The sequence below is a fragment of the Abrus precatorius genome, unplaced genomic scaffold (genome assembly GCF_003935025.1).
Source record: "Abrus precatorius isolate BTA unplaced genomic scaffold, Abrus_2018 Scaffold11, whole genome shotgun sequence".
Classification (NCBI taxonomy): Eukaryota; Viridiplantae; Streptophyta; class Magnoliopsida; order Fabales; family Fabaceae; genus Abrus; species Abrus precatorius.
The window spans coordinates 19,884,641-19,896,361 of record NW_020874303.1 but is presented as its reverse complement, the minus strand read 5'-3'; the positions used below and the strand labels follow the sequence as shown (position 1 = coordinate 19,896,361).

The following is an 11,721-nucleotide window of genomic DNA, read 5'->3' as shown; positions in this document are numbered from 1 at the left end:
GTAATTTTTTATTTTATTTATTATTTTTTTCGATATTTTGAATGTATATTTAGTAATGTTTGTAAAAACTATTATAAAGTAGTAATTGAATATAATTGTATATCAATTATAATTTGTAAATGAATTATTTGGTAATTACTAACTTGCATGCAAAATTTATTATAAAAAAAATAAGAGAGAATTAATTTAAAATAAATTATAACAACATTGTTGAATTTTTTGATTGAAAATAATATTATTTTCTCTAATTAGTCGATTGAGTTTTGTTAAAATTGTAATTTGAATAATTAATAAAATTAAATTCCCAAGAAATTATTTATTGCATTTTATATAATTAACATGTTGAATAGTAATTATGTAGGTTTATTTTTATCAAAGTTTTTTGTATTATTTGTAATAGGTAATGAGCCTTGAATCTTCCCAATAAATTTGCAGTTATGTGCCTGATACAATACATGTAGAATGTTCTTAGAGGTTTCTACTGACCATTATTTCTTCTTATTGTTACTATAATTGAATCAAAAATCAGGCCAACATCATCTTTAGTTACAACATATCTTTGTAAATTTTCAAAAAAAAAAAAACTCTAAGCATCTGCTGTCTCACCCTCAACAATAGCAAATACAATTGGCAGTATATTCTGATTTCCATCTTGTGTAATAGTAACTAGTAGAACTCCTTTATATTTACTATATAAATATGTCCCATCAACCTGCACAACTGACTTGCAATGGCATAATGCTTTAATGCATGGACCAAAACTCCAAAACACTCGACGAAATATTTGAACATTGGGATTCAATTCATCATTGCGATAAGCCTATGCAGCATCTAATTTCACAACCAAACCTGAAACAACATCACCCATTGCTACGCACCATTGGGGCAAAGCTTCAAATGATGCTTTCCGCTCACCAAATACTTTTTCGATTACCTTTTGTTTTGTCAACTACGCTTTTCGATAACTTATTTTATACCCAAATCAAGACTGAAGTTCTCCAATCACTACTTTAATTTTAAAAGAAGGATCAGATTCTACTATTGGCTTGATATATTCTACAATTGTGTTTGTATTCAACTTTCTATGATATTAAGAAATAATTCCAAAAGTACAAGTGTGTGGAATGTTATATTTTTGAATTTTTCAAAAATACTCATTCTTACTGAAACTAGCTCGAAGAAGCCACTTACAATCTAAGTCATACCTTACACATTTGCAATAAAATGTATTTGTTTCTGACTCGAATATTTTGTAGTTCACTCCTTTGGATATACTGTAATGCTTTACTGTTTGAATAATAACTTATTTGTCACTGAATTGTCTTTTAACATATAATTCACCATCTATCTCAGTGTTACCTACCAATATCGAACATAAACTAATTAACAAAACTATAATTAATTTCACTGACATATTTATAAAATACACATACCTAAATTTATATACTCTGGAAACTCAAAAATAGTCATAGCATTAACATCTAAATCAAGCATGAATGGTGGCTCTCCATATGGATGTAGACCAACCAGATGAGGCTCCTCCTCCTCTTCATCATCATCAGAATATTTATGGCTTTCCTCACTTCCATGTTCACATTCAAAATCGTTGTCATCACTTTCACTATTGTTCTGTTCCCATTCTATCTCTGTGTGTAGCATGGTCCCTACATATTCTTCTTCAAGCGTTATTTTTGAAAACAACATACAATTCAATGGTATCACTTGGAGGATGACGTTGCTCATGTATCTAAAACATTTGTTGAATATTATCATTGTTTGTTATAGAAATTGTATAATATTGCATAAAACTGCTAAATATTAATACTGAACATCGTTACATAACACTTTCTACTATTTTCGAAAGTGAAACTTCAATATATTGATCGAGCCAATACTTTAAATCTTCAAATGATAGGTGTATGGAATATATATACACGTTGGCTTCTCACATGTAAAAATTACACCTTCACTCGTATTTGGTATAATCTCACTATTGAAATAAACAACAATGACAATACTCATTTTTTCCTTATACAAAAACACAAAATTCTCAGAAACTAAAAAGAGATATGTATGCAACCACAAATGGCCGAAGACTACAAAAAGTTTCGTACTTATAGACTCATTTCTTAAAAATCGCAAGTTGTGTTGCGATTTTTACTGTTTTTAAACTATTGTCCTTGATCAAATGTCGTCGTGGGCGAGTTTAGAGTAATATTTCTACTTTCTTTCATGGTTAAATATCACTATTTGTGATTTTATAATTTTTTTAATTTAATTTGGTCAAAAATCACATGTTGCAACTTTTATAATTATACTTTTGCTTTTTGTAACTCGTAAGTTACAATTTTTACATTTGATAACATGAAATTCTGTTTACCTGACATATAAAACGCTAGTTGTGATTTTTATAAAAAATCATATTCAGGTAACATTATCAAATTTACAATATTCTTGTAATTTGATTTTAAAATAACCATAATTAAAAAAATGACCCGCATCATTACTCATTTTCATTTTAACTTCACTTTGATTTACTAATGATAAAATTTAAGTAACATGGATCAATATTGATGTGTTTTATATTATATTTATAAAATTAAAAATTTACTCTACAAGTACAATTCCCGTAAAAATGAATAGATATTATTATCTAAAAAACTTTAATTTTAAATAATACTTCTCAGCTTTCACCTTGGTCAAAAACCTTTGTACTAAGGTTAACAGCAGAACAGGATAATCGGGGACGAAAAAAATAATATATATGTGGCAAACAAAAGAAGAGAGACTATGCCACAACCCTCTCCGCTACTTCGTTTCCGCTCCCTCCACCACCGTATCCGCCACTCTAACACTTCCTTCGTCCGGCGCTTCATGGCTACCCCCGAGCCCATAAGCCCATCAAATACTCGCGTGGGCTGGATCGGCACGGGCGTCATGGGCCAGTCCATGTGCGCCCACCTCATCCGGGCTGGCTACACTCTCACGGTCTTCAACCGCACCCCTTCCAAGGCCCAACCCCTCATCGACCTCGGGGCCCACTTCGCCGCCTCCCCTCAGGCCGTCGCCTCCCGCTCCGACGTCGTTTTCTCCATCGTCGGCTACCCCTCCGACGTCCGCTCTGTCCTCATCCACCCAACCTCCGGCGCTCTCGCCGGCCTCCGTCCCGGTGGCATCCTCGTCGACATGACCACGTCGGAACCCTCCCTCGCCGTCGAAATCGCCGCCGCCGCAGCCGCCAAAGGCTGCCAATCAATCGACGCCCCGGTCTCCGGCGGTGACCGCGGCGCGAAGAACGGAACCCTAGCGATCTTCGGCGGCGGCGACGAGGCGACCATGAAGCGACTGGAGCCCTTGTTTTCTCAGATGGGGAAGGTGAACTACATGGGTGAGAGTGGGAAGGGACAATTCGCGAAGCTAGCGAATCAGATAACGATAGCTTCTACGATGGTGGGGTTGGTGGAGGGGATGGTGTATGCGCAGAAGGCAGGGCTTGACGTGGAGTTGTACTTGGACGCGATTTCGACCGGTGCAGCCGGTTCCAGGTCGCTTGATTTGTACGGAAAGAGAATCCTGAAGAGGGATTTTGCAGCAGGGTTTTTTGTGAACCACTTTGTTAAGGATTTGGGGATTTGTTTGAAGGAGTGTGAGAATATGGGTATTGCTTTGCCTGGGTTGGCTCTTGCTCAACAACTTTATGTGTCGCTTAAGGCTCACGGTGAAGGTAACTTGGGCACTCAGGCTCTTCTTTTGGTTCTTGAGCGACTCAACAATGTTTCTCTTGCTCCCTCTAACCCCTGATAAGTCTTGGTCAATTTCCTATTGAGATCTATCATGTATTTTTACATATCCAATCCACCCTGTTTTTTTAATGTTTGATATCGAGTAATAAAAATTTAGTTGTTTAATTTGCACTGTTAGTTTTTAACTTTATCCATGTTAAGGTGTCGATGAAACATGCTCCCACTCTTGAGTGTCTAGTAATCTCTTTCCAGCTCCAAATTAAGAAAATAATCGTACATCTTTGCAAAAAATTATAAATACCAAAGCTCTAACTGCGACTTAATTGCACATACAAGGTTTTTCTTTTATTTTTATGGTAATAAAAACCAGTTACTCTTTAAGTAGCTAAGGACTTGGTACAATAATTCGTACTCCAGGAAAGTTTAGTTTTTCGTTAGTACGGCAATTATTCATAAAATAGAAACTGTCAACAATTGTGCATTTACGATCGTCCTTCGTTTAGGAACAATACACAACTGTCCTTACCACCGCATGGTATTTTATTGATGTATCTTACAAATGTGGCAACTACCATAAATATATTTGAAATTTTATTTTTAGTTTTCCAACATCAATGGCAGAGGACAATTTTCATTACTTCTCACACAGCTCGCTATGGTGAAATATGTTAACCATGCTAGTCATCTGAAAAGAAAAAAGTAGCCCAAAATGCTCTGGAAGAGGTAATCACAGTTAACATTAACGAGCTTTGTCGTGTTTCAGACAGAACAATCAAAATAAAGGTTTGTAAGGCATGCAATCGTCAACAACAACTCTTCAGTCCTCACTGATAACTCATAAAAGCTTTGAATTAAAAAACTTTTAGGCTTGTTTGTCAATACATTAACTCCTGATTTATTCCCGCTGAAAACAGGCTACATTCCGCAAAAGTTGACTACTCACAGTTAAGTTTATCCTTGACATTATTCCTTAACATTGGAGAAACAAACCCTGCAATCAAAATAATGAATGCCCCAGTCACCAGCACAGGAGCTGCAAGGTTGCAGAAAGAAGACAGCCCTCGTAGATACCCCCACGGTGGACATGGTCTGTAGGACCAGTAACTAAGGCATCATTGCTTCAATGTGTTGTTGATCTATTACCTATGCAAAAAATGAAACTAGTATTACACGGCTTTACCTCCGCAATAACTTCAGGATTCCTCCACTCCCAAATATTGGGAGTGAGATGCTGCCAGGAGGGCTGCTCCAATGCCAGAGCCATCGTTGGCATGCTCAATGACAATGGTGTCAGCTGCCTCGTCTCCCAGCAATTCCTTCAGTGTGTTCTCCAAGCAAACCCTGAATTCTGTGTAGTGTTCAAACAATCCTCCATCCAACGCTATCACTGACTTTTGCTTCTCCCCAACCTTAACTGTGTCTCTTCCTATTTTCTTGAGGATGCCCATAATACCAGCAGCAGCAAGGCGAGCCCCACGAGTAGCAACAATGTCACAGAGTTCCACAACAATCTTCCTCATTTTTAGGGATGTGTTAGAGATCTGACAAGATGGAAGGCAGTTAGAGAAGCAATATAATTTTTCTTTTGGGGGCGCATCAATTTTTTATTGCATTTAACATAATCAAAATGCTTTTATTTTAAATGACAGATCACAGCCTCAACATAATCAGAATGCTTTTATTCTAAACGACAGATTACAGACAATATATGTAGTTTAGTTTATCATTGTAATTTCCAGCCTTCCACAGTTTGCATCTAATTTGAGAAAACCCAATTTATATGAAGTGAGACATGAAAAACCTTATATCCTTCAATAGAGCATGCATTGATGACGTGATGCATTGATGATGAAAAGCAATTTACACCGTCAGTAGAGCAAGCATACCTCTAATATATCCTTCAATTTGATTCCAACCACTCTCAGATCTGAAGTTGTGTCATGGTGCATTGATGACATGTCAGGTGTCCTAATAAAAATGATGTCAAAACTCTGAAAGAGCTAATTCAACAAAAAAAAAAAAAGTGTTGAAATGAACATTTATACAACTCAACAAGGCAAAACAGGTAGCATAAGCACAGCACAAATAAGGGAATAAAAATGAAAACGATGAATACCATTTTTATGGTTTATTGGTATGAGAATACAAAGAAACAAATGAAAACAAGAGGCCACCATTTGGATTCCACTCTTTGCAAAAACTTTCACCCCAATTTTGGATGAACATTAACACCGATAATCCAAAATAAAAAATAGAAGAATATGTTCTTACTGGTCCTCCCATTATTGCTTATTTTCAAAGAGAATAATATTATCAGTATAAAACAGTTTCATTCATCATGCTTTACCTAGAATAAATAACGAAGATGAAAATATTTAATCACACCATTTCCCCCATGATTTACTTACACAGAATAAAAAACAGTAAACCTTTCTTTCCTCCATTAGAGATGTAAATTAAATTGAATTATTTGTGAATTATTCAAGTTCAATGTATTAAATGTTCAATCAAGCTCATTTTTTTTAATAAACAAACAAGCTCAAACTTGACTTTAAAGCTCCAATATATAAATGAGAAAAGTTTAACCTTTGTTGGCTTTAATATTAAAACTTCACGAATAGCTCCCATGTGCATATATATAATGATAAAAAATATTAATTTTATATAAGCAAGGAGGTAGTGACCAATTAACAACAGCAATTATCAAGCAATCCTCAAAAATGAGTTTGAAAAAGAAAAAGAAGGGAACGATACTCAATCAAAATTAAATACACGACACTAAAATTGTCCATGAGAAGAAGTCTGAGTAAAGCATGCGTCTTATTTTGCTCAGATTTCTGCGTATTTCATGCATTGTATCAGAATCATTATTGGCAAGGTAGATATGCAAAGAATAAAACAATTCCAAATAAAGGCCAGAGAGCAACATAAACAAGTATCACTGAAAGACAAGAAAAAAGTGGCTGTTTTGTGGTATAAATTATCTTACCTTAGTATGAAAGGAACTTTCAATTTGGGAGGAACAGTATCTCCAAAAAAGTCAGCTTCTTCAGCCATCTTCAATAAAACTCTCCTTACAATTTCCCCCAAATACATGCCAGAAATCAATTTCTCAAAAATCTGTTAATAATAGTGAAAGAATGTTACAAAGTTACATTGGTCATTGAAACAAATGAATACAATAGATGATTTTTACCTGTTCTCCAGGGTTTAAGCTGTCAGCATCTAGAGCTTGATCATATTCTGTTAGAGGAAGATGTGATGATCGGAAATTACCCCACTCCATGTTTATGACCTATCATATTTAGAAGTAATCAGCATGCTTTGCCACTGGCTAACCATCACCAGCCCCTTAGTATCACAGTAAAGACAGTTCTATCACACAAGATATTAGGTTTCACAAATATTCATAACCTACTTACCATCTCTCCTGATTTTGGTATAAGGCCGTGCCATTTTGGAATAGCATGTGCACGTTCTACATATGCTGCATTTGTCCCAGTACCAAGAATGACAGCAGCAATGACATCCTGATTGTAGAATCTCCCTCCAGCTAATGTTCCAATGGTATCATTAACCTACATCAAATCACCAAGTTAGCATTTCCACATAAAGATATTAAGCAACCAAGAATAACTATAAATAAATAAAAACTGACACCATAAAACCTTATAACTCCAAATTCTGTCAGACACAAACTGGAAATCATCATGCTCAAATCCTGGCTATAAAAAATAAAGAAATCCTAAAGAGAGGAGAGTGAGACTGACTAGAGCTGCAACTCGCATATCAAGGCCAATTTTTTCCATGGACTTGGTTAGTTCTCGCACCACATCTTCACCGACCTACAAACAAACCATGAAGGAGTAACAGTCAGATTACCATGATCAGTGAGATAATAGCTGAGAAACAAGGAGAAAACATGTAGAAAAGAGTTCTATCTCTGAAAACTGAAAAAGATCACATGGCAATGATACAATTTTGATCCATAATGGGGTAAACATTGTAATATCAGGACTCACAAAATTTAATATAAGAACAATGGTGTGGTACTGTGTGTATCAAACAGAGAGAGACTTGTATATAGTCGAGATAAATGACAAGGAGAACAAATGGCTACACAAATAAAGTTGAATATAACATAATCAAGGTAACAAGAATTACTGTATCTTCAATGTTGAAACCCTTAGTCCACTTTATTAGAGTCCCAGATGCAATTGATGTTTGCTTCACTGGGAATGAGAATGTAAAACCCAGTTCTCTTTGTCTGCCAGGGGGAGGATGAAAACCTTCAGGTTCTGAGCCAACAAACTTTGCAAGAGCTGCTGCTATAAAATCAAATAATGCCTGCAACAGCATAATGAATATATATCAAATTGTAGGCACTAAGCGCCTCAGTAATCTGATAGATTTTCCCATAACACACTTACATCTGAAGAACCAGTCATCAAATGAGGAGGAATTGAAACTTCATCAAACTCCTGGCCGATAACACCTCTCTCTTTCCCACCTAAATGTACACGAAGGACACGGAAGTTTGTGCCACCAAGATCCAGTGCATAATAGAGTCCCTCCTCATCGCTGTAAATAATGGAAGATGAAGAATAACTCTAAAGAAGAAATATTTAAGAGTTATAAGTTCATAGAACTTTTGTTATCAATGCGAATACAATGTAATACTTAATCATACATACTTTCTCTCTTTGCAGCTGGACTGCTGATTCTTCACAACATAATATATACATAAAAAATAATATCCTTTAGGAATAAACCATTATCATCCGGTAGGACTGAACCATTAACAAGTGCTTAGTTTTATTACATGAATTGTTTGCTAGTAAATTCCTCCCACTTTAATTATATAAATTATGTAGCACTAGGAGATAATGTCAACCATCAAACCTAACAAATCGTGCTTTAAGTATCACCAGGTATTGCAATGAACACGAAGCTCAAATCATTTTTTCCTTTCAAAAAAAAAAAAAAAAACAATTCCAGAATACGATCACAATGAAGGCAATTGATACATTGACCGAATTACAAACATAAATCAGTTTAAGAATGGGGCAAAAAGGTACAATACAAACAAGCCAACTACAACTGAACCAATTTACTTTGAACCGATGACAACTACATCATATCAGACCACAAAATAAACAACACATACAGGAAAAAAAAGTTAAATAGAGATTCATCAAACATGTCAAATAAAAACAGCAAGATCAACGTTACAGGGATCAGGACAAACAAACAGTCCACAAATCCGGGACATCCTAATCCTTGGGTGTTTCAATTATCTCTCTCTTTTTAATTTTAAAAAAAAAAAAAACACATTTTTTTATAATAAAATTAGGAAGTTAACCAACGAGAAAAGAAAAAGAGAGAATACAAATCTACTGACCCAGTTGGGAGATTATCAACATAACTGATCAACATATTGAGCTTGCTACCACCTTCAGATGCGAGACCCGCATGCATCTCAACATCCATGGCATCACACACCTGTCTAAGCTTCCCAATTGGGGTCCCACACTTCTCCTCAAACTCCTTCAGTATGGCTATGGCGCGAGCCCACTTCCTCGAACTGATCATACGGTGGCGCACCACCAGCGCCGCCGCGGCACAAACGGCGGCGGCGCAAACAACCGCAGCTCCCACCGCGACCTTCCCCATCAGCAGAATCGCAATCCGAATCCCGCAAAGTCGCAAACTTTGTGGTGTAATGAAGGGAGCCCAGATTGAGTGTGGCCGAATTTTGATGGGAAACTCAGAGATTCTTATGGATGCGCATTGTAAGAAAATGACAGTGGCGTTTGGGGTTAGGACAGGGAGGTGAAATAAGATGAGACACCAAATATTAAAACATAATAATGAAAAGGGGCAAATAATTTTTTGACCTCTGTCTCACTGTCTGTGGGGTTAAATGGAAAATTAGATAATCGACTAACAAATTTGGAAGTTTTCGTTGATTTGATCCATTTTCTTTTATTAAAAAAAATGTTAGAAAATGATTTTATTAAAGACTGTGTTTAAAATAAGTATATATAATAATTTGTTAAAAAATATAATATTTATTATCCTTTTTATATTCTTAAAATGCTAAATAATTCTTTTAGTACAAAATTATTTACTTTAAGTGTGTGTCCTCGGCCTTTAAAAACTACCACTTCTAAAAAAATTACGAAAACAATGTGAGAAAAGCTTTATAGTTGGTAAGTAGTTGAATTCGTTAGATATGCTATTCATGTTTTAATTCCTGGTTGTATGCATTAAAATACTTGAATTAATTGTATGATGTAAAACATTGTTTAATTATTTTTATGTTTAAGAAAATAATCTCTAATTCTGACCGTTTGCTATGTATATCCTTGGGTATACCATTGTGTTAAAATAATGTTTAATTACTAAGAAATACAATATAACATGCTGTTTTCAATCTAATTTCATATAATTCTATTCTATTTTTTAATTAAATATAGTTGTGCTTATTCGTTTGAAATAATAAATTGGAAAGATAAACGAGTGAACAAATTCCTTTTACCGGTAGAATTTGCAATCTATTTTTTATACCACGCATGATTTTTCAAAAAGTGATACCTTTTTTTTTAGTTCATGCATTACTATTATGTGTTGATCAAATGAAAGGGAAACGAGCTCAATTGATTTTTTATAAGTAATTTCATCAAAATCAATATTTCAAATGATATTAATTTGTTATAACATTGAGATAAAGAACCATGCACGAGACCACTGTATTTTCTCTATTAAAAAAAATAAATTTTATTAATCTAATGATTAATTTAAATTTTTTAATTAAGCATATGAATTTATTTAGCATACATTATTCTTATATTTTATCTAATTATATATTCACATATCATCATTAATTTGCATGATAATTATTTTAAAAGTTGTACTTAATACATCTTAATTGTTTGATAAGATTAAGTTTTGTATGCTCAGAGTGCATCACAATTAAACTTTCAGTAAATAAAATTTGTAATTTTTAATAATTTTAAAATCAAATAATATTTTGTTTAACTTCTTTATTTTAATATATAATGTAGTTTTTAAAGTATAAAGGAATATTAAATATAAAATTACATATTTAATTTAATCTAAAATTTGACATATAAATATCACGTCATTTAATAATTAACTTTATAAAATTTGTGCTGTAAAAAAATAAGAAAATTAAATATCTAATATTATTTTTAAAGAAAATATATTTCTTCCTTATAAATATGAGTCTTTTTTATATAGACTATCAGTATACAAATTTTATATTATTCACTAATTAAAATTTTTATTATAAAAATTAATAAATTTAAAATATATGATAATTTATGATTAAATGTATGTATACTCTTTTTTGTACAATATTAATATATTTTAATCAAATGATAAATACTAAGTTACTGTTGTGCTGAGAAAATTTTTTTAAAAAAATCTAAAAGGTGGAACGGGAATATATATAAACAATTGAGGAACTATATGACGATATATCTAATTTAATGTTTATAAGCTATAACGATAATTTTAAAAAAAGCTTTATAAATTTCGAAGAGAGAAGAAATACGAGAAATGAGATTGAAATGATAGATACTGTGCTTTTGGATTTTCTCTTTTCTTTTCAGGTTGTTTGTCGTATACTACATACGGTACACTGTATGTTTTTGTTCGTAATAGAATGAATTAGAAAATAAAAGAAAAAACATGAAAAAATGTGAATGACAATTTATTCTTTGTTTATAAATTTGTTATTAAATAATTATTGAAAAAGGTGGAACTGGATAAAATATAGAACAAATTTTCTCAAACAACGAAAGAAGTCATATAGTGAAGTTGTTCCTATAAAAAATGTAGTAGCAACATATGCACTTCTAAACTTTCAAATTGTGTAGAAAAGGATCATTTTGAAAAGGTTTTAAACAAATGAATGAATGTTTCTATTAGTTATATTGACTAATTTTGTAAG

General features: G+C 33.4%; 2 protein-coding genes across 2 annotated transcripts; one reads left to right on the top strand and one right to left on the bottom strand.

The window, feature by feature from the left end:
• The first annotated feature begins 2,734 nt into the window (after positions 1-2,734).
• On the top strand, positions 2,735-5,743 carry LOC113854836 (probable 3-hydroxyisobutyrate dehydrogenase-like 1, mitochondrial). Its single transcript, XM_027486092.1, has one exon. It carries the CDS (start codon positions 2,791-2,793, stop codon positions 3,799-3,801), a length of 1,011 nt encoding a protein of 336 aa, XP_027341893.1. The 5' UTR covers positions 2,735-2,790; the 3' UTR covers positions 3,802-5,743.
• On the bottom strand, positions 4,458-9,580 carry LOC113854835 (hexokinase-1-like). Its single transcript, XM_027486091.1, has 9 exons — positions 9,145-9,580; positions 8,174-8,324; positions 7,908-8,090; positions 7,514-7,588; positions 7,166-7,321; positions 6,940-7,038; positions 6,733-6,863; positions 5,630-5,711; positions 4,458-5,284 (listed from the first exon to the last, which is right to left on the bottom strand). Exons 1-9 carry the CDS (start codon positions 9,414-9,416, stop codon positions 4,937-4,939), a joined length of 1,497 nt encoding a protein of 498 aa, XP_027341892.1. The 5' UTR covers positions 9,417-9,580; the 3' UTR covers positions 4,458-4,936.
• Positions 9,581-11,721: the final 2,141 nt, after the last annotated feature.